Source organism: Musa acuminata, chromosome BXJ2-6 (genome assembly GCF_036884655.1).
Source record: "Musa acuminata AAA Group cultivar baxijiao chromosome BXJ2-6, Cavendish_Baxijiao_AAA, whole genome shotgun sequence".
Taxonomy (NCBI): domain Eukaryota; kingdom Viridiplantae; phylum Streptophyta; class Magnoliopsida; order Zingiberales; family Musaceae; genus Musa; species Musa acuminata.
The window spans coordinates 1,076,431-1,099,645 of NC_088343.1; the positions used below are offsets into that span (position 1 = coordinate 1,076,431).

General features: G+C 38.4%; 3 protein-coding genes across 3 annotated transcripts; 1 reads left to right on the top strand and 2 right to left on the bottom strand.

Annotated features, from left to right (window-relative positions):
• Positions 1 to 4,559: 4,559 nt before the first annotated feature.
• On the bottom strand, positions 4,560 to 6,124 carry LOC135613365 (oligopeptide transporter 5-like). The gene is made up of 4 exons (XM_065110389.1): positions 6,109 to 6,124; positions 5,568 to 6,007; positions 5,234 to 5,331; positions 4,560 to 5,136 (listed from the first exon to the last, which is right to left on the bottom strand). Exons 1-4 carry the CDS (start codon positions 6,122 to 6,124, stop codon positions 4,560 to 4,562), a joined length of 1,131 nt encoding a protein of 376 aa, XP_064966461.1.
• A 3,054-nt stretch (positions 6,125 to 9,178) lies between these two features.
• LOC135614113 (fructokinase-like 2, chloroplastic) lies at positions 9,179 to 13,774 on the bottom strand. Its single transcript, XM_065111140.1, has 5 exons — positions 12,996 to 13,774; positions 11,799 to 12,124; positions 11,010 to 11,638; positions 9,988 to 10,459; positions 9,179 to 9,618 (listed from the first exon to the last, which is right to left on the bottom strand). The coding sequence occupies exons 1-5, from the start codon at positions 13,034 to 13,036 to the stop codon at positions 9,395 to 9,397; spliced, it is 1,692 nt and encodes a 563-aa protein (XP_064967212.1). The 5' UTR covers positions 13,037 to 13,774; the 3' UTR covers positions 9,179 to 9,394.
• A 5,290-nt stretch (positions 13,775 to 19,064) lies between these two features.
• Positions 19,065 to 21,854, top strand: LOC135614115 (cytochrome P450 85A1-like). Its single transcript, XM_065111141.1, has 9 exons — positions 19,065 to 19,315; positions 19,712 to 20,033; positions 20,129 to 20,278; positions 20,366 to 20,614; positions 20,695 to 20,781; positions 20,859 to 20,937; positions 21,036 to 21,142; positions 21,238 to 21,362; positions 21,472 to 21,854. Exons 1-9 carry the CDS (start codon positions 19,125 to 19,127, stop codon positions 21,557 to 21,559), a joined length of 1,398 nt encoding a protein of 465 aa, XP_064967213.1. The 5' UTR covers positions 19,065 to 19,124; the 3' UTR covers positions 21,560 to 21,854.
• The last annotated feature ends 1,361 nt before the right edge of the window (positions 21,855 to 23,215 follow it).

Sequence of the window (23,215 nt, forward strand, 5' to 3'; positions counted from 1 at the left end):
CCAAATGGAAATGGCAACTATGGCTACGCGGTCCCTATGCTTACTTCCTGTGTCCATAATGGAAATGCCATGGTTATTCCGTTCCCACGTCCATAATAGCATATTCGAAGGATATGATGTGTATCTACATATATATACGTATATAGAGATACGTTATGTATGTACATACATATATACGTATATAGAAGTATGTTAATCGGGGAGGGATAAAGAGAGGTCAATGTAGCACGAATAGTGTTAAAAAAAATTAGATATATAATAAAATATTTAAAAATAAGTGTTAAATTTTTTTTTTTTTTTGTGAATTAAAGACTCATATTTTTTTTAGAACAATATATAATATCTCAAGTTATGTTTTCAATCGATCCATGACTCAAAAAAAAATTGATGGAATTAACTTACTGGAAACTCTATTCAAATTATACATAACTATCATCATAGCTTTCTATCACATTGAATCGGGTACAAAAGAATAATCTATCATGCTCTTAATCATATCCATAAGAATATAATTTCATCTAGAATTATAACATAACCATCACTCTTTGGATCGTTAGAAGATGAAGCGATTAAATATTATACAAACAATGAACCATGACAAGCGATGCAACTGAACCAACACTGAATATAATTAGTCAATTAATTAATCTTACCTATGTTTTTTTAGATATACACATGACAACAGCTACTGGTACAAGAGTCCAATAATAATGAATATATATATATATATATATATATATATATATATATAATAAAATCACTAATCTCATGTGGAAGAATCATTCAAGAGAATTCAATTAAATTGTTTTGGTTTTATATCAAACCATAGCTCAAGAAAAAGTCAAAATCATTATGATGATAGGTGGAATTTGCTAAACCATATATAGCTCATCAGGATATAGAAAACAGTTAGTTCTCGAAACATAATTACATGAACATAGAGTAGATTTATTGGGTTGAAAAAATCAAATAATGTGAATAAAGGGATGGTCATCACAAGAACTTATGTCTATAGATTGAGTTAGATGCTGCTATCTAAATTGGGCAAATCGGATGTACATATGACTTCAATCGATAGATCATACATAAACTTTATTCAGACAAAATCGTAAGAGACTTCAACCGTAAGTTCATACTTAAACTTTATTCAGACAAAGTCGTAAAAGAATAATCTTACCATGATATGGATGTTCAAATCTTAATATATCTTTTCTTCATGATAAACTACACTTAATTCTTATTGTAGATAAGGTAGGTCTTGAGGCACATATTCTTTTAGGAATTTAGAAGTTGGGAAAGCCATTGAACTGAGAGAGATAACAAAGACCTTGTCTTTTAGAGGCATTTGTTTATTCATTTCTTTAGTTTTTAAGATGTGTTCTTGCTACATATAGATAGGCATACTCTCAACCAAAGTCATAAGAGACTTCAATCGATAGATCATACTTAAACTTTATTCAAACAAAGTCGTAAAAGAAAATTCTTACCATGATATCGAAGTTAGAATCTTAATATATATTTTCTTCATGGTAAACTATACTTAATTCTTCTTGTAGATAAGGTAGGTCTTGAGGCACATTCTTTTGGGAATTTAGCAAGTTGAGAAAGCCATTGAACTCAGAAAGTTAACCAAGATCATGTCTTTTAGAGGCATTTGTTTATTCACATCTTTAATTTTTGAGATATGTTCTTGTTACATAAAGGAAGTCATACTCTAAACCAAATCTCTTGTTTTGCTTTTGTTGCATCTCCACATCACTAGGGTGATACATGTGACGTATGTATCAAGATTTTACAAGCTAGCATCTTTGACTTAGCACCATGTTAAGATCACATCCAAGTAACCTTCTATAGCTGCGAAGGCTAATATCCAATTCTTATCATGATGATTGTTAATTATCAATCTTAGAAAGAAACTATGCTTCTTATATGTAATCGCTTGTTTCCTCATTGAGTTTGTGTAGCACTCCTTCGAAGTGGTCGAAGCTACTAACTGAAATCCCCCCATCGAAGAAGCTGAACTCTCAAGTGGCACACATACCATTCAATTCACAAGCAAAAGCGAGGAAGCAATGGATGAAGAAAGTAAAATATGAAAGAAGGGTCATGATAGGTTGTTCAAAGGACCCCTTCCTTCTTATGTACATGTTATGTACTAATTTATATCAATAAATATGTTCGTTTGATTTTACCCCTTCTTATGAACATATTCATATTCGTGTTTCTATATATTCGCTTTGCTATAAGAGAATAAATTGAGCTAATATTTTTCCATTTAGTGGTGTTGAAAACACTAATATTGTAAGTACCCCTGAGGGAAATACCGAGTGTTAGCGTGTTGTGCGGTGAAAAGCTGAATTGCTAAACTCGATGAGATTTGTAAATATACATTTCCAATTTAACCCTTATATATATGGGATAGGTAAAACATTATCTTGTTAAACTCGATGAGATTATTAGCCTTTACAGTCTTTTAGACTTGTATTGTTAATCTCAACGATAATTCAATATTTTTTTTAAAAATAGTAATTCAAGATTAATAACCGTGGGCTTACATATAATGACAAATGAATGCCTTCCATGGGTTTGTTTACTTGTAATGATAAATAAATAGCTTCTTGTACGGGTTATTTTCATCTAAATCTCTTATTTTGATGTTATTATATTGTTTTACTATGTCGGTGTTGCTGAGATCCGATAGGTTAAGTAAGATTAAAAAAAAAAAGCAGGATTAGAGGAATAATATTTTTGAGTATTTATTGCTTGCTTCTTTGTCACCACACCATTAGGAGAAGTGAATTCCATTTTTGAGTATTTATTGCATGCTTCTTTGTCAAAAATTTTGTTTTTGTTGCACGGTATAAAAGTGATGGGATCCCTTACGTTCTTAATAAAAACAATATGATATTTTTTTAATTTTTTCTTAGAAAAATGAGATTGAACAAGCAAAGTATCTATTTTAACAACTGAAACAAGGAAAATTATATTGTCTTAATAACTGAACCAAAAACAATAACATCCTTCCAACAAATTAATGGTAGTCAACTACTGGCTTGATCAAATTTAGTGATGGTCTCAACTGATCACAGGACAACCTTCTACAACAACTCTCGATGCTGTAGGACAATGAGCCAAGGGACAATGATCATCCATCTCCAACCCCCACCAATCAGGTCCATATACACCTCGAGATTCAAGAAAAATAATAACAAAAATGGTCAAAAAAGTTGCTCCGGAATCCAATCCAACCGATAACACATAGTTATAATGCGTCCACCATCCTTTAAACTTTCGAAAGACAAAGTAGTTAAATATTAAGCCAACTATGAACCATGACCAAACGTTAATCGAAGTGGCAGGAGGCACGATGGTACCGACACCGAATATAACTGGCCAGTTAATTAGTCTTATCCATGTTTTTTCTGGGTATAGACGTGATAACATCCACACTCCCACTGGTGCAAGGAATCCAATAATAATGAAGATAAAGATGATGGAGTACGTACCATGAGGATAGAACATTCTAGTTGGACCTATAACACCCCATGTGACTCCTAATGCAAATGACTTTTTTTCCCAAGGGCATGTCCAAGGACTTCCCTTGGGCAATAATTCTGGATAACATATATTCTTTACTGAGTATAAGAATCACCATCCAATGCTGAAGCTAACCACACATGCTAGTAGACTACCGAGAATCTACATGTAAAGAAAACATATTGGATGGTAAGTGCAATATAATAATGTTAACGAATTCAAAAACTAGATTTGCAAAGAATATGCCAATATCTGGTACGTAATTTGTGATGTATCTTAATTTTTAATTCTTTGCATATACCAGCTAGATGAGGATATAACGCAGTGGTCCAGAAAATACCTGTATCAAGAACATTACTTTTGGAGGAATCTTCATGTAATGTGCTAGCTTCAGTTGTACAATGAAAAATTTTGCCGTAATAAGTGCAGTAGAGCCGTATGTTGTGAATGTTATATTTGCAATAGGTTTACCCGATTGCAAGTACCCAATAATGATCTCTAATAAAAGCTTAGTTGAAAATCCCTACAATATAATAATCATTATATTAAGCTGGGTTAGAAGAAAAATATTTACAACGTTGTCTCAATATTCATCTTACCTGACCGGTCGTAGCTTCCATGACACCTTCTGGAGGCAAAAATAAAACCACCAAGGCACAAGCTAATAGAACTCCCCAATAGCGAAGCTGAAGTTGATCGTTAAATATTTCACATACCAAGATGGAAAATCCCATCATGGAGAAGAGTAGAGAGTAGAACCACCACCGGGGAATGGACTCATAATTTTGTTTCATCAACCTCAGGTGAACATCTTGCATTTGGCGCCGATATGAATCGACAAATTGTAGCCATATCGATCTGCTTGACACCAAGAGAGAACTATCTAAAGTTATCACTGACAACAAGATTATAACATGCAGGACTAAGGTAATTATTTCAACCATAAAAACAAGAGCACACTAATTGTACCAAAAACAAACATCACAATGAATATTTATTTACAAGATAAAAAGTTACAGTTCCTACCTCCCATAAAAGAGAGCAACATGAGAGATGCTTGACGTCAAACTAGCCAAGGTAAAACCATAACTAAGCATAAGGGAAGCACTGAAGTATAATTTCGAATAATTGTTGTATGCTTCTTCGTTGAATGTGAGTGACTTCTCATCTAAAACCCGCGTCACGTTGTAAAATTGCCCATGGACATCAAAAATACTTGTTGAAAAAATAGGAAAGCGTTTGGCATCGTAAACATTATTCCAATAAGATAATGGTAGCAGAACATAAATAATGAGAATGAATCCAACCATCGTGTTGACTATCACAAATGCAGGAAGTGCCAGTGGACTGCCCACGTAGGATGACATGGTTATCCAATCCAGTGCAAAGGATCCGATGCCTAATCCATTGAACCCAGAACCAATTTGCTGCGCAGTTATCGAGTCTTTCCATATCCAACAAACGAACGATAGAGCCGTGATAGAGGGAAAAAGGTAAACAGGAACAATGCTGTAGGTAAAAATTACAACGATAACTATGATCAAGAACTGATATCGTGACAATTTTCCCTTGACTCTTTTCTCCGGCTCGTGTAACGTTCTGCCAGTGAAAACAACGAAGACATGTTAAATAAATAAATAAATTAAAAAGTCTCTTGTCTTTTGCATTGTTTACAAGAAGAGGAACGCCACCTAACCTGTAGAAGGAGACGTCTACTAGAGTCGAAGGCCACCACATATAGGGCGAGTCCACTAGCAACTTCGTGAATATGCCAGCAAACCCATATCCGAGAAACTACACACCACAAGGCATTTAAAGTCATTACTTCTTGACCGGAAGTAGGGAAAGATCAATTGGAATTAACTAACTAGACCATCGAAGAATAAATAAATCATCGAAGAATAACTTACTAACCAAATCATCAGAATTCAGCAACCATATTATTTATTACCTTTTCTTTATAAAATAAAAGAATAAATAATGATTTTTTTTTTTAATACCAATTTCTCGATACTAGAAGAAGAAATCACCTGAATCGATAGCACCAGCAGCATGGCCGGCAGTAATGGGATATCCTTGTGGTAGAAGATCTTGGACATGGATAATATTTGGAAGCCGGCAGAAGCACTTTCCGTGCCAGCCAGCATGGTGGTCACCACATGTTCTTTCAAGTTGAAGGGTCCCGGATTCAACGAGAAACTCCAGTTTGTGTATGGCATCCTCACCACTTTGTTTGGTAGCATATTAGCCATTAGTTTCCCAACGATGAGCACGATGATGTTGATGCAGACTTGTGGTAAATAGAACATTTGCTGTCGGTAAGAAGATAATGCTGCAATTACGGACCCGAGGATGCAAATGGGGATTCCGATAAACCATGTTCGGAACGTCAAGACCTGCAATGTATTATCATCTGTAGGTGGGACTGTCAACCGAACTTGCTCGATCGGAGAGTCATCCAGAATCGAACCTGAAAGAAGAGGAGAGGGAGGAAGAAATTGAAAAAGAATCTTTTGAATAAGGATGACAGTAAGAAGTCAAAACGAAAGATGTCAGGGAGGGGCATGTCACCTCCTTCATCGGCCATTTGGTAGGACTCCTATTAGAGAGAATAAGCTGTATATTGAGCAGATATAAAGGATGAAAGCATCTCTAAATATAGTGGAAAGGATTAATTGTCCGACCAGTGATGGAAACAGTTGTGATTCCGTTGCCAAATATACTTTTATTGGTTTTAAAGGTGTCGGTGTGGCTGTGATAGTTAAGGAATTAAATATGCAAAAAAATCGTTAACTGGATAGTGGGAATATTCTTCTATACTAAGTGGATTGGCGTCGGCACATTATAGCTTTCAAAATCCTTTTTCTTTTTTGTCACCTGGTTATTGATGGCAACGTGAACACCGGCATGGCTGACGAGGAAGAAAAGGAGAGGAGGAAACGAGGTGTGGGAAGCAAGGGATTCGGATTGGGGTGGGAGAAGATGTTGGTTCATGCAACCTAATATTTCCTTCTCTCAGAAAGGTGTGAGGCGATGGGGAGAGCAGGAAGGTTCTTTTTTCTTTTTCTTCTAACAATATTTTGTTTTGTTTTACACACACGGTTAATTAAAGCCTGTAGAGAAAAGGATACTTAAAGAGAATTCCTTGCTAATAATAGAATATTGATCCTCTTCCGAATTTGTATTATTGTGTGCCTCATTCTATATATCAAAATATTTTAAAATCTCAATTAATGACAATAATTCCATAAATCATCAAATTATATATATATATATATATATATATATATATATATATATATATATATATATATATATATATATATATATTAGACACCACTATAACTATTCCGAGGATAGCACATAATTTAATACAAATGCATGCACGATCATTGCTCGTACACCTTATCCTTTCTAAAAAAACAATTGATCATAAATTTTCAAATAAAAACTATAGGATTAAGGTTTATTTTAACTCTTATATTTCTTTATGATAGATCAGTTAAGTCTTTATAATTTACTCGTATCTAAAATAACTTTTATATTTTAAAAAACATAGCATATAAGCCCCTTACATCAAATCTAAGTTAACGGTTAGAATCTACTTATATGATATACTGGTTCACAATAAATTATTAATATAATAACTTATATAATTTAAAGAAAAAAAAGGATTAAGATCCACTTTAGCCTCTATAATTTATCATGGACCACTTAAGCCTTTATGGTTTACTCATGTCTAAAACAACTCTTATATTTTTAAAAATATAGTATATAAGCCCCTCCCATCAAATTTGAGTTAATAGACATTAGAGTCTGCTTATATAGCATGCTAACTCATAATAAATCATTAATATAATGATATATATAATTTAAATTTAAAAAATGGTTAAGATCCATATTATCGTGGAAGAGAAAATGACAGATGAAGGTAGAGAGGCTGAGGTAAGAGAGGCCGGAGGCGAAAGTGAGATAGAGCTAGACCACCATGTCATAGGCATGGTAGGTGAGGGTACATGAGAGGACGAAGTTGCAGGCGATATGGTCGAAGACTCACAATAGGAGGAAGAGGGACTAAGAGACCACTGCATGCATAGCATCGGAGTGATCGACGCACATCCACCTGAGGTAGGATCGAAAGCTCTTAAGCTCGTCGTCATCATCAGAGAGGCTACGTGCATATGATGCCTTGCTAAGCAGTAACGACTTGGTGCTCTTGTTGATGGTCACTTCCACGATAACGCTTCCTCCCGTCATTGATGATAGTTTTAGTTTTTTTTTAACTTAAATTACATATGTCATTATATCAATAGTTTATTATGAGTCAACATGTCATGAAAGAAGACTTTGACGTTTATTAATTCTGACTTGACGAAAAGGGCTTATATGTTATATTTTTGAAAATATATGGGTAAGTTTAGACACGAATAACCCATAAGGGCTTAAGTGGTCCATGGTCAAAACCACATGGGCTAAAATGGATCTAACTCTTTTTTAAACTTAAATTATATATATTATTATATTAATAGTTTATTATAAGTCAATATATTACGTAAACAGACTTTAACATTTGTTAACTCAGATTTGTCAGATGGGGCTTATATACTATGTTTTTTTAAAATATAAAAAGTTATTTTAGACATGAATAAATCATAAGGACTTAAGTGGTCCATGACCAAAATCACAGGGGCTAAAATGGATCTTAATCCAAAAAAAAAATTTGTATAACATGCTACTTCTTAACAAGTTCTAAAATACTTGACATTGCAATCATATTTTGTGTATTTTGCGAGGAGTCGCAATCTCTTTCCCAATGCATGTTGGAACGTTTGATTTCTCAGCGATGCTTCATTTGATGATTCTGGTAATTCCATGGATAACACTGGCTTCTCCTTTTTCAGCTTCTAGCACGTTGTGAGAAGCTAACCAAGGAGTCTTTCTTTGTTTGTTGTTCTCATCCATCTTCTCGACCGAGTTCGTTTGTGTTTGGGTATGTTGAACTGTATTTTCTTGCAATTGCATTGTCTGAGTGAGACAGTACTTATGTTTTCTGTACTTTATTTTATTTCTTCTGTTAATGCGATAGAATGCGCCATACTGTTTACAGTTGTTATACTTTTAAATCGTATGAAACACAAACGAACGAAGACAATGTGTTTCACGGTGTTGTGGTCATCGTCTCGCATGGGATTACGTCCATGAGTTGATTCCAGAAAGCTTGTGATTCTGATTGTTTGCCATGAGAAGAAAAAGAAGAAAGGCAGAAGCAGATATTTGACATTGCAGTGGCCAAAATTTTAGCCTCTACGGTTCCTTACGAGTACGTCCATAGAATTTGAGGAATCCCAATCTGGTCGGATGTCAGCAGGGAAAAATGTCCTTCGGATAGTTATGTTCTTTGTTTTCATAACATATTAATGTGTTTGCTTGTCATGATCTTTATCTAGAATTCAAGTTCGAGCTATGTTATGGCATTCAGACTGAGAGTTACCAAGCAGCCACGAAGACAAATGGAATGGAAATGCTGGCTTGTTTTCTTTTTCTTTTCTTTCTTTCTTCTTTTCGAGAATGACTTGTATATTCATCTTACCCGTATAAACAAAAAGCTGTCGATCAATGATACCCAAAAACAAATGCACGATTTGAACAAGAAACTGAAATTAACGATCGATCATACACAAGTAGCCTCATATGCTCGATTGTAAAAATTTATAAAAACTCGGCACCTCCATGCCCTATGGGTTACTCACCTGATCACACTCGGGAATCTTCAGAATCTCTCTGGGGAGATATCGTGATGATTCTGGGAATTCTTCAAAAAAGGACATACAAGCAGAAGAAAATGTAAATCAGCCAACTACTTCTTCGGCTGCACTGCACGATATTCTCTCTCCGTAATGGACTTGAATCTTCTATCTTCGTCCTCTGGTACATCCATCCCTTCTTTAGGGGGGAAACCGCAGATTCTAGCAAACAACCACTGGTCAATGACACCACAATTAATCGCGTATTTGATTGTGTGCTCCAGGTAACCCTTGTCGGTGACCAGATGAGGCTGCACCGTAAGCATTCTCAAAAGTGCTGAAAGACGAGATACAAAGAAATTGATGTCATCATTCCCAGATGAATATGATGAATTAGTGCATATCAAAGCAGGATCTATAATCTGTAAAATGTTCCAATGATTCGAATAGGCAGGCTTGAGATACATGTTTTAACCGAGACAAGATCCTGTGAAGCGGCTTGAGTTTATAAACAAATTACAACAATGCTTTAGAATCATAAATTTATGTTCTCCTATCGCCAGTAGGACATCATGTGCTTCATTCTAAATCATATAGCAAAAGAAAAGTGCCATATAGGACATGATGAGCTCCCATCTAAACTATATGAAGAGAAAAAGAAAAAACTATATGCGCCACGATCAGGTAACAGGTCAAGAATTCATACCAGCAACGATGGCATCACCGGCCACTGACATGTCACCGGTGAAGGGAGTGATAGGTGGGTCTTCCATTCCATGAACCCATCCATTATCCTCCGCGGTGTAATAGTGTATTTTAGAAGTTCCATTGGTCACAAACAGGACCTTGAGATTTTCATGCCATAGCTGCTTAACCACTTCTGGTTTATGGTGGATAAATTTGGTTCTGTCATTATCGTTAGTATCAAATTTCTCCGAGGGTTCGATGCCACAAAGGAATTCAAGCTCTTGCTTGGTCACCTCAATCATGTCTGCATACCTCCATGCTTCTTGGAGAAATGTTTTGGTTTCTTCACTAGATTTCCACAATGGAAGCGCGAGGTTAGAATCAAAAAATATGACACCTCCAAATTTCTTGGAAATCTTGATGGCTTGCAGAGTTGTTGTTCTTGTACTTTGGTCAAGCAAAGATGATGAGCTAAAATAGAACATTTTTGCCTGCACCCATCAACATCTTGATAAGGTTAAAGAGAATAATGTTTCCTTCACAGGATTTCACTGATGTTAAGCACTTCGATTGAAAATTTAACTAATAATTGTGTGACAACCACAGTAAATAGAAATATTGACAAACAAACTTTGTGAACATACGTCACTATATTGTGTAAGAGAAAAGAACTAAGTAGACATTTTTCCAAGTGGAAACTGACTAGTATGTTTTTTAACTATCTTGTATGAGACATAAAAAGAACAAGAGCACTAAAGCATATGGATAACCATGTGGTTGCACAGAAAAATTTGCAATCCACTCAAGCAGTAAACAGTACTATGCATCCAGCTTCCTGGAAAATAGGTTTGGACTGTGTATAACTGTCGCAGATAATATTTTCTGATGTAAACGGAAGGAAAAGGAAAGAATGCTACCGATAGGCAAGCAGAATTTGAGATTACGATAATCTAAAAGTTGCTACATTGGATATCAAAGATTACCTAATTATAAAAAACTACACAAAATAATGCAGAAGATCATTTTATAAAGTGCATGTACCTCTTTGAGAACATCGACATTGATGTCGGAGATCAAGAAACTATCTTCAGCACAAGGTCTTGTACAGCTCAGTCGTAGGCCGCCCCTTTTAGAAATCTTCATATGGGATGTTGCTGTAGATTTTGAACCGTCAAGTTTGACTGATCGAGTTTGTACATTGTTAACATTCAAATAATACAGCATGTTTTGACCATATTCATCATCCCCAAGTTTTCCCATGAATGCAACTCGACCACCTATGGCTGCAAGAGCTACAGCAACACTGGACGATGACCCTCCAGGTGCTCTTACAAATTTATTTGGTGACCAGAACATATCCTTCATCGACTCATGGATCTTGTGGTCTATCAGTCTATTAGCTGGCCTTCCAGAAGGTATAAATGCATATCGTGCAGCTCCAAAGCAGCAAACTAGAGGTGGCCAACCATAAGTATAACTGATATCCTCCCCATCATCTTCTAGTTGCAGCTCCCGCTGTTCACTACCGGGAAATTTTGTCTCTATAAGGTCCTCATGAGTAACAAGTTCTTTATCCATACTCTCATTCATTTTGTTGACCTTTTTTGAAGACCTTCGCCTAGTGGCTTTCTTTTCAAGTTTCACCTCCTCTGAGCTTGACGATGAACTAGCTGCAGGTATCAAGATTCAGAGCTGTTTAAAAATATACTCCAAGCCCCAGAATTTGCTCTAGTGGTGACAGTAAATTCTAGAACTTGACCAACTTTTTAACTGAAAACAAAGACATATGAAGCAAAAAGGGAATTATAGAAACTCCAGAAGGATGTTTACCTTTCTTCCGGCCTCTTCTACTAATTTTCTTAGAGCTTTCAGGAGAAGTCACCACGGCGCTCCTTTCTTCTTCATTGGCACTAGTAACCATTTCCATAGAGCTCTTGTCCGCAATATCTGTAGCAACTTTCTTTCTAGAATGTCTTGGAGTCCGTGGAGTCTTCTTAGATCCTTCATCAGTACTTTCTGTACTATTGTTATCTTCCACATCAATTGGTCGAGATTTTTTCCTGGAGACAGTTGAAATACACCACTTCTGCAGTCTTGAACAATTTAGGCGAGAGACACTAGGTTGAAAAATCATAATCTTGCAATCCGTCTGCCCACTGTAAAATCCAAAGCATCACTGATCTCACGTACTAACATTTCAAATAATTTGAAGAAAAGTTTGTTGTTAAAGGAGCATATAAAAGATTTGTCATCACGAAGAATACATGTAACCAAAAAACCCTGAAGAAACTGGTCAGGTAGCTACAAAAACGTAAAAAAGGAGCCTTAATTTCTACCAGATGATGATAAACATGAAAAGCTCTCTCGCATCTGTATTCAATACAATCAAATTAGGCTTGTTGGCGGATTTATGACAAAATTTTGGCATATTAACAAAGCACGCCCTCAAGCAAATGAAAAAGCCCGGTGTGACTCCTCCGTGCATTTTACATTAATTAGAGAAATGAAAACCCCTTCGGATGCAAATGGATAAACCGATCAAATTCTGACAAAAAGATGCAATACAAGTTCCAATCAACAACAACTTATGACGGTACAAACCAAAACGAAGAGAAGAAGTAAAACTTCTATTTTCCTTTCCCTCAGATTTCCTTGCTGCCAGCAATAGGTACTAACTTATCACTCGAGCATTCGAGAGAACTTACAAGAATGAAGCTACTAATCCAAATCGTGCTTCACTCGGAGAAAAAAAGGAATCTCCATAAAAAAAAATACAAGAAAATTATTGAGTCTTAAAATTTTTCATTATAGAATAAATTCTCTTGTCAGATATATCCTACCAGTCAAATTTTATAAAATTCAAATGATAAAAGAAAAAAAAAATTACATTCTAAATGCAATTATGTTGAAGCAAAACCAAAATAATTCCTGGGGCAGAGGAGGCTTAAGTAATTGAAGAAGGGCGAAATTATGGAGCTAAATACTTGAAACCCTCGAAAGAGGATAAGAGAGAAGGAAAAACAAGACCTGAAGAAGGGGAGAGGGCATGCTGCGAGGACACACGCCATTATTCAGACAGCTGCTTCCACCTCCTCTACTATTCTTCTTTCGCAAGCTCAAAGGCTACTCTTCGGGGCGCGGCGCTCCATAGGGGAAGGTTCTGCGGAGCCGCCATTAATGGGTTTCTCGGAGGGTTATCGGGAACCAAAACCTTAGTATCGAAGAAACATTTCCTTATGAATGAAATGACTATAGTGCCCGTGATATTTCCCTCAAAATACGACCAAATCCTCTGCCTTTCCGCCCTCACGGTCCTCATCAGAATCTAAACCCTCAAATCCAACCATTTTAATTCCCCACATAAAAAAATCCTCTTTTTTAAAGACATTTCATGAAGAGCAATCGAGCCGATTAAAAGCCCCAAAAACGTTTCCACTTTGAGCGGCTGGGAGCCAATTTCAATTATTACGTTCAACTTTGCCGATCGGAGATTCGGGATCGCAGCATCTTCCTTCACGAAGCGTATCCATATTCTGTGTTTCCCGTCAACCGGTCAGAAGACGGATACATGTATCCTTTTCCACCGGTCTCGCCGAGGTTATGCTACATCCGGGTGGATTTGAATTCGTCGAAGATCATCAAACCCCTCAATATTGCTTTAATCTTGTATTCGAATCTTGTGCTCCAATGGCACCGCCGGTGGATCAAACAGCGCGCTTGCAGAGAGAGAGAGAGAGAGGGGAAAGAAGGGGACAAAGATCGGACCTTGACTAGTGTATGACGACGCCTCAGCAACCCTCCCTGGTGCTGTGCTCCGCGGCTTCTCGTCGCCAACACTCATTCCTTCGCGGATGGCAAGTCGGATCCGTCATGGGAGCGAATCGGGTCGGGTTATCATCGCCATCCGCATGATCTGCTATCCAAACAAATTGGGCCCGCGGTTGATCACGATTTTGACCCGAACCACATCAGCTCCGATGATGGGCCGGCCCAAATAGATTCCCAAGAGGCCCTCAATCAAATCAAATCCAACAATTCTTTTTAACCTTTCAAGATACGTGCTTCTATCAGAACACCGCCCCAAAACACCATTCCAGTGTTTCCTTTCTTCCTTCTGGGCGCTGAGTGTCGTGCTGTGACAGATGGGTACGTATCTGATGGTAACACAATGAGGTTTTTGGTTTCCTTCGTCACGGTCTCGTATAAGCTGTGTCGGTGTCAGACAGAGTGCAGTCAGAGCCAAAACGCACTCTACATGTTTGCCTCCACATCAAAAAGGAACCAAGTGTCTGGCGGGATGTTGGTCTGCAATATTTGTCATGGAATCCATTGAGGAGCTCGAGGTGGAACGGTGGATAATGCAAGTTATTCAGCAGAAAGTTGGCAATGGCGTTGTATTCCACGGCTGATGCTTAAGATAAGCAAACATATTATCGCATGCTTGCATGGCTTCCACTAGAGCAGGACTCCTTCGGCGTCAACGTACGGAGTCAAAAAGCAATGTGGCACAGAAATGTCAAACAAATATGGGTTGGATGTAGCTGATTAATTCTTGCAACCCTTTTCGTTGGGTGATAGAAAGGCTGGAAAAGATATCATATGTGAGAGAAGATGGACATCAAACCCGGTTGGTAAGTGTAGACTATATTAGCTGCAGAAGAGAGCAATGATTGAGTCGGAATGAGGTTAGAGTTGATACATCGCATGATTGAGCGACTGATATCATATGTTGAACTTCCACCAAATCCGCCCAAACAGCAACATCAAGAAGGACAAATCCCGAACCAAACAAAAGGTTTTCGTAAGGCACAGAGGCAAGAGTGGCTTGGGTTCTTCCTGCAACATGTTGGTTGGAAGGATCACGATCTCATCACAAGCTCTTCTGATGATGAACCGGCCATCACCCCTCGGAGGAGAGATGACTCCATCGTGCTCCAAACTCAAAAGAACAAAAGCAAGCTGCGACAGTTTCTGCAGGGCGCAGTGTGTGTCTGAGAGCTTTGCGCCTCGATGGACGATGTATACACAGTCTGGGCTTCTTCTGCCTCGCCTTCGTACGTCCATGGGAAGAAGCCAGAGGTTGACGAAGCACACTCGTGCGATTTATCTTTGTCCTCTTGCTTTCCCACGAGTGCTCACGTAAACGGTAGTACTGTTCGAGTTTTATGCATAGTTTTACATCGGTATGCAATGATGAGGCGAGAGAAAGAGGCACTGTGGATCGTTACGTCTCTCCTTCTCTTCTCGACGCGCATTGAAGTAAGGAAAAGGAAAGCTGCGTATAGGACGGGGAAAGGGGAGGAAGAAGACGAGAGTGAGGCCCTCGTGCAAAGGGCGCCGTGGCCTGATTGCGAATCCCACCATCCTTTCTGTAGACCCAAAAGGCCAACATATATAACAAATAGTACGTGGCAATCCATTATTATCTACACACACTAGTCTATTCCTCCCAAAATATCTCCACCATTTATATATATATATATATATATGTACACACACCCTCTTTCTGGTACGCGAGGGAGTATATTTATACGGTGGTGTACTCCCTTCCCCTTTGCGTGGCCGTACCAATAGGACAGCAGGGATGGATGAGCTCGGTGTGTGTTCGAAGGAGGTAACATTCTCCACTCGTGCATGCTTCTCACGTGTCATTGTCATGGGTCTTAGCGTCTAATCGATCGACATGGCCAAATTGAGGTTGATGTGTGATTGGTGCATGATCTTGGATTTGGAATCCCATGATTTCAGGCCCTTGTTTGGTGCACTGGTGCCAATCATACATCATGGATACAAATTGGACAAGTCATGGGGAAATAGGAGGTCGACATCGCCACACACACGACCTCCTTGTTTGCACATGAACTGGCCTCGAGAGCCACTCGAAGGAGGGCATGAACTCCCCCCTTGTGTGAGCACGTATCGGAGTTCGGTGGCAACAATTATACGTGTCATTGCCGTGGATCATGTAGAAAAAGGAGATCCTGATGTTAAAGCCTCTTGGCTTCATGTGATGATTGATGATTTGGAATTCGGATAAGAGTCCAAAGCCAAATTTGCATTTGCGCTTGTGAGCATATCCATATGGCTTCCTACGGCGACAAATTTTATTGTTTTACGAAGAGATCGATGTATTTTTGTAACATCGAAATCCCCAAATAATAATTTATTTTACTGTTTAAAAAAAAAGAATATATTTTTTTTTCTTCTTTTAATCCGAGGGTTTGGGAGGCCACACGTGTTGCTCTGTGATTGATGTCAATCATGATTCACGTCGCTGTCCCCGTCATACCATAGAAGAGACCCGTCAAAAGAAACAAAAGTATTACTTGTTGCGTTGATTTTTTAACAGCTTAAGATGTGGAGAATTTGGCGTATAGATTTGGCTTTATTTGTGTAAGAATAAATCGTACATGCAAAAACAAAAATCCTAAAACCTCTAATAAATTTTCTAGATCAACATCTTGTCGGTATACAATTATTGGACTTGGATAGGATGTTGTTCATCGATAGCGAACAGATCCTCATCTTGCTTAATAGTAATTCCAACACCTTACAACTGAATCTTGTTTTTTCTTGTGATATAGTAGCATTAAGAAAGAGAACATTTCCAGAAAGATAAATTCTTACTTTAATCCAATCCATCGAATTACTAAGTGTTGTTATTTATCTTTATTTTTCTTAAAAGCACTTTAGATTTGGGGTTTTACATATCTATCGTTTCGACTATCGAAAACGTATATATATATATATATATATCACTTCAAAATTTTAGATTATATATATTTTTTAAATATTTAAAAATTTCATATATCTCAAGTTTGAGTTCATATATAAATATTTTATGTATAATTTAAAGTAATAAAAAAATTCTAATTTTTTAAATAAAAATACTGATAATTAATGAATTAAATAAATAAAAATACCCCGAAAATACTCTTTATCACTTTAACCAATCATTTGGCCTTCCATTTTTTTATTATTTAAAAAAAATGTTAATGTCAAGCTGAATCTCAACATCTCAATTGATAGAAATTAATTGTGATCATAAATTGGGATGGACAAATAGGAGATATATAATGCAATTTAACCTTCATATATTTGAAGAGATCTCTTCTTGCAACGAGTCTCTACTTGACTTGTCTTCTGTGATGAACATGAACCAAGGCCTCCTCATCCACAAAATTGACCACATCAGTGGCTCTCTCATTCTCTTCTTCTCCCTCTCCTCCGTTTGTAATGGTGGCATTTAATGAGAAAAGGAGAGGACAGGGAAAGGAGAAGATGACAAGGAAGAGCCCTCGTGCAAAGAGACATTGATCGAGAGGCCCACCTTTGGTACCTTCATGCATCCCACACAATTCTTTTACTTCTCCTTTTGCCCCTTTTCCGATCCATGGAGATGAGATGGATTGCCTTGACGTGGGGATCGACATTCCCCCGCTCGTGGACACTTCCCTCGCTCATTTCTTCGACACCCGGAGAACAGAACAGGTTCGTCCTATTGATCCCCAGTAAATGTAATTTCCAGTGGTTATTTCACATCTAAAACGATCCAAGAATTTCGTGAGAAGTTCTGATCTTCTTTTTCTACATGTCCGTGGAAATTAATATCTTCCAAAAATATGGAGCATGTGTTGATCGAGTGATTTGATTCTGAAAAAATCATTTTCAAGTTCTTGTTTTTGTTCGTGCTTGCAGGTGAGAGAGTTCGATGTCCAGTAAAAGGAGTTGTTTATGGCTTCTACAGTGGCAGTCGGACTGACTTCTGAGCGGGGAGAGATTGTTGTTGCTGCAGCAGCTGATCTTTCTTTTTATGCCCTTTCCATCCATATGTACCAAATTTGATCACCTGAAATGAGATGAGAGCAACGAGAGTGCTGCTTAAATAAGTAGATAGCCATGTCTCTCCACACCTCATCTCGCCATGCTTCAATAATTCCAACCACTTATTTCTCATCACATCTCATGCATATCCACCGAACGAGTAGCTCACCTTTGTTCCCGTGCATTCATGGAAGTGAGAGAGAGAGAGAGAGATATGAAGAGAGCACCCTGTCTTGCCTCTGCCGATCACATCCCCCTTGGCAATTGGATACAGCGTTCCTTCTTTATCCTGTGAAGATTTCAGAAGAAAGAAGGGCAAAGGGGCAACTACATCTTGGCTGCCAAATCAACATCCAAGGATCTTGTTGGGACCATGCCCTTCCCTCAGGTCACAGTCCTCGCCATCTCCTTTCCCCCACCCCAAGACAAGCAGTCTCCCTCGAGGCTAAGTCCAAAAAAAAAAAAAAGAAGAGGATTAAGAGCATCGCCAGGCAATCTATGGTGTCTCGGACCTGCCCTCAGTTTACCATGGAACTGTTTAGGACTTTACAAACTCATCTTTTCCATCTTGCACAAATCACTGTCTTTTAAAGTATATTCAAGAGAGAAACCATAAGATTCACATCTTTGAGCTCCTCCCACACCGCAAAGATTTCTACCGAAAGCTTCCATAGCGAATAGAAGAGCATCTGAACTCCAAAGGAGTGGTATAGGTCCGAAGAACATGCATCAAAAAGTCGGGTGCCAGAATGATTCTGCGATGGCTAACCAGATCTACTAAACAGGCATGTGAAGAGCTGCGTTTTTTCGTTGTTCCTGCTGGGAGTACTACGCACCACCTTTTCCTCCTCTGGTCCATTGTGGTGGTGACCACGTGCCCCCTAAATTGCTGGTGATCGCTGACAATTCTTTTCCTCCCCCACATCCAAATGCATCAACTCATTATTGAATGTTTCTGTTCATAAGCATCCAAATCTCCCCTGTGTTCACCAAGTGTTTTGGCCTATAAACAGTCTTGTGGTGTACCAAACATCCATATTCCGAAGCAGTGCATCAGCAACATTTGCAGAGGACTTGGATTTGGATAATGAATTCTGCGTTGGACTTCCAACGGATGGGACCTCGGTCAAAGACAGACCTTGGAAGCTGTGATGAGATCTCCCAACTGTTTTCATCTTTAACCTGCTGTGGGGAGATTGTTGTGTTCTCACAACAACAGGTAATTTGCACTTACTGTGGTCTGTGGAGGCCTATAAATAGGCATGCACAAGGAGTCATCTCTCATTCTAACTGCTCTCCGACTGGGTGAGGAGTTGCTCCCTGGTTGCAGAAATGGTGGTCTTGGCAATGGTTATTGGGTTGGCAGTGAGCCTCCTGGTCACCTGTGGTGCTGTGTTGAGATGGAATGAGGTGAGGTACAGGAAGAAAGGCCTGCCTCCCGGGACTATGGGTTGGCCAGTCTTTGGGGAGACCACAGAGTTCCTGAAGCAAGGTCCAAGCTTCATGAAGAACCAGAGACTCAGGTGAGCTGGAAACAGCTGAGCTAATCTCAACTTTTGGATAAACGAATTCATGTTGGAGATTTGTGTCGAGCGTGCTTCTTCTTCGCTCTTTGGACCGCAGAAATACATGTGTTCTCTCTCTCCACACACACACACACACACGCAAAAAGTAAGAGAGAGAAGAATCACTGGCATATTGGCCGATTCACATGATCTTTCCTGTGATTTAATCTGAGATTTTGGGACATAACACGCTATCAGTGGCTTTTACTGATAAGTGGACATCTGCTTCTCGAACACCATTTCTTTCTATTTGTCTGCTAAAAGACTGCTATAGCTGTTCCTCGAGTACTCCACATTTCTGCTCGCCAGCTTGGATCCCCAGAAATGTTGACATGAATCTTCTCACCTCTGTAGGTACGGGAGCTTATTCAAGTCTCATATACTGGGATGTCCTACGGTGGTGTGCATGGATCCAGAGCTCAACAGGTTCATTCTGATGAACGAAGGCAAAGGGTTTGCTCCTGGCTACCCACAGTCCATGCTGGATATCCTGGGGAGATCCAACATTGCAGCCGTACGCGGTGACATGCACAAGACGATGAGGAGTGCTATGCTTGGCATCGTGAGCCCCCCAGTGATCAGGGACCAACTCCTGCCCAAGATCGATGAGTTCATGAGGTCTTACATCGACAACTGGGGTGGAAGAGTCATCGACATCCAAGAGAAGACCAAGGAGGTCAGCCAGCTTCCTACTCCCATTAATTGCCGAAAGACTCTTTTATCTTCTTCTCTTCTCGAGGCAGGATCACTAGAATCTTTCTTTGTGCTCAGATGGCATTGATGTCGGCCTTGAAACAAATTGCTAGCATCGAGACAGGTCCAGTTTCTGAAGCTCTAAAAGCAGAGATCTTCAGACTTGTTCTTGGTACTCTTTCATTGCCAATCAATATTCCTGGAACAAATTACCATCAGGGCTTCAAGGTAGCCTTCGAATCTCTAAAAATCTTAACCATTTCCTGCTACATATCAAAGCTATGTGAATTCATATGTGTTGTTCCTTTTCGGCAGGCAAGGAAGAGACTTGTGTACATATTGCGGCAGCTAATAGAGGAAAGAAGAGTCTCTGGATGCTACCACGATGACATGCTTGATTCCCTCTTGAAGATCGACGACAGCTCCAGAGGAAAACTTGATGATGAACAGATCATTGATCTGATCATTGCCTTGGTCTACTCTGGTTATGAAACTGTCTCGACCACATCGATGATGGCTGTCAAGTATCTCCATGATCACCCCGGAGTCCTTGTAGAACTGAGGGTAAGGCAGAAAAGCAAATGCTCGTGACACCCATAAATCTTCTCTCGTCTTTCTTCTTATCACTTTATTTCCAATTGTAGAATGAGCATCTGGAAATCCGTAAAGGGAAGTCGCGCGAGGATGCAATCGATTGGAGCGATTACAAGTCCATGAGATTTACTCGTGCAGTAAGTTACTGATTCCGGCTGAATTAAGGTGTTCTATCAGTGCTCTTACGGAGAGGATGCTTCGTTTCTCATTGTAGGTGATACTGGAGACTCTAAGAATGGCCACAGTAGTCAACGGGGTACTCAGAAAGACAACCCAAGATGTGGCGATGAAAGGTGAGGACAGACAAAATAAGGGAAAAAATACATGATTTGATTTAAGATGAATCAATCAGTCTGATAGCTTTATAACGGAGAAGGTATGTCTTCATCAGGTTTCACAATACCGAAAGGGTGGAGGATTTATGTGTACACTAGAGAGATCAATTATGATCCTCTCATGTATCCACAACCTTTAAGCTTCAACCCATGGAGATGGCTGGTGAGTAATAATCATAAATGCACATCTATGTGAGATTGAGCAAAAAGAAGATCCATATTCTAAGAGCTAAGCATATGCACCTTGATCAAATGCAGGGCAAAAACATGGACTCACACCAGCATTTCATGCTGTTTGGAGGAGGAGCAAGGATGTGCCCAGGGAAAGAACTGGGGACAGTAGAAATCGCTACATTCCTTCACTATTTTGTAACCCGATACAGGTGTGCTAACTCTCTCATCATTTGTCTTCAGTAGTTTTCCTTGAACTTGCAACAAAGCATATGACTCTAAGGCAAACAACTCCTAATTGTTTCTGATTTGCTTTTGCAGATGGGAAGAAGTTGGAGGGGATAATATACTAAAATTTCCGAGAGTCGAAGCTCCGAACGGCCTACATATCCGTGTTTGGGACGATTAGGATCGAATTGTACAGAGCATTAGGTAGTTTTTTCGACAAATGATCATCCGAAGAGAAATGTTGCTGCATTTTGTTCTTGAGTTGCTGAGGGTTAGAACTTAGAACTACCCTCGTCCAGATAGAGAGTTACACATAGTTTCTGCTATAAATTTGTCAATGCGAGTATGATCAGTAGGTGAGTCATACAAGATCATGAAATTGTCAGAATACTGAACCAACCGAACTAGTGATGCTTCTGTGTTTGGTTGGTGACCAATTGATGAAGTGATACTGTCACTCAAATCTTTTTCTTGTACAGTGAGCAATGACATGCAGGAGAGAAAAGAGACCTCCAGAGTTGTTCTGCATAACTCACTGCCATGTGAGATTAGATTTGGAGTCCATGACATTTACCCAAAACTTAACTTTACCATATCAAAATTATGTTATGCATCTAAAGGTCTTGATCACAGTTAAGACTATACCATCATCACATAACTCATGCTGCTGGGAGAAGGGTTAGGATATGGCCTCCTTCCAAAGGTGGCAAATCAAATTCCAAAATTAATCTGCATCCAAACTAATGAATGCCCATACTCACTCAATCTCCTGAGTCAAATGGTCTGTTTATTTAAAGAGTAAATTGTGGAAGAGAGAGAGGTGGAGAGACTGTCTCCTAATATTATTTTGGGTGATTCAAATGAACACCTGACCATCATCTGAGCAGATAAAAATGCTAAGTTGGCAGTGCTGCTGCAAGGCATGAAAAAAATGAAGGTGCATGATGTTCTCAATCTTCAAATACTAGAGATGAGAGAGGATCCACATAACATCGCATGGCTGGTATCAGTGCTTTGGAAGGCCATATAAAAGAAAGATATCATGGTTAGGTGATCCATTCCTTTGACAGAATCATGCCTGATTTGATCCATCCTCCGATTAGGTGCCAATCACTTAAAGGACTCTTTTCACTGATACTTTGATGATGGTGATGTCAATGTATAATATGAGCAAATAATAGTAATAACATTTGTTATATATGAGTCTTGGTATCTACCTATGAATCTTTGAGTTATAAATTCAAGCCTCTTTATATGAGATGGTTTTAAGTTACAAAAAAAAAAAAAAGTAGATAAAGATGGATTTGATATACAAATAAATTATATAAAAGATACAAAAAAATCATATCCCTCATGTGTAGTAGTCAAGAATCAACATCAAGATCATAAGACAAATAATTTTTATAACCTAATTAATTGAAATATTTTAATTAATTATTTTTATTGAGACATTCGAATATATTAATATTTTATTGCATGAGTAATAGGTTCCATATATAAACCTATGTATGCTATTCAATGTACTATAATTTTTTTTATTTATTTTTTGTTTAAAATATAATCAATCAAAGTCCATGAAAGCAACTTATAACCATGTGTCATGTCATAATTTTCTGTATGAGTGGTAATGAAAGAGATGCACTTATGTTCCCCCAAGTTGGCAGTTGCTTGTAATCTAAGCTACAGAAGATTCTAAATGCAGTGTAACCATTCATCACTCCACATTATTCTTATGGTCATCAAGTTGCCTCGTATGTGTACGATTGGGGACCCGTTCTAAGAAAAGGTTCCTCTCTTTGCGATTCCTATTGCATCATATCTTCAAGAATAAAAAAAG

Bases quoted from the DNA above. Each gene is read 5' to 3' on its own strand.
- LOC135613365 (XM_065110389.1), bottom strand. The intron at 5,332-5,567 runs GTGATTTCTTCT...TGTGGTGTGTAG, and splicing joins TGCTGGTGCTATCGATTCAG to TTTCTCGGATATGGGTTTGC. The intron at 5,137-5,233 runs GTTAGGTGGCGT...TTTCACTGGCAG, and splicing joins GTAGACGTCTCCTTCTACAG to AACGTTACACGAGCCGGAGA.
- LOC135614113 (XM_065111140.1), bottom strand. From the start codon at position 13,036: ATGGCGTGTGTCCTCGCAGCATGCCCTCTCCCCTTCTTCAG. The intron at 11,639-11,798 runs GTAAACATCCTT...TGATACCTGCAG, and splicing joins TAGAAGAGGCCGGAAGAAAG to CTAGTTCATCGTCAAGCTCA. The intron at 9,619-9,987 runs GTATGAATTCTT...CTCGTCTTTCAG, and splicing joins CGGTGATGCCATCGTTGCTG to CACTTTTGAGAATGCTTACG.
- LOC135614115 (XM_065111141.1), top strand. From the start codon at position 19,125: ATGGTGGTCTTGGCAATGGTTATTGGGTTGGCAGTGAGCCTCCTGGTC. The intron at 20,034-20,128 runs GTCAGCCAGCTT...CTTTGTGCTCAG, and splicing joins TCCAAGAGAAGACCAAGGAG to ATGGCATTGATGTCGGCCTT. The intron at 21,363-21,471 runs GTGTGCTAACTC...TTGCTTTTGCAG, and splicing joins TATTTTGTAACCCGATACAG to ATGGGAAGAAGTTGGAGGGG.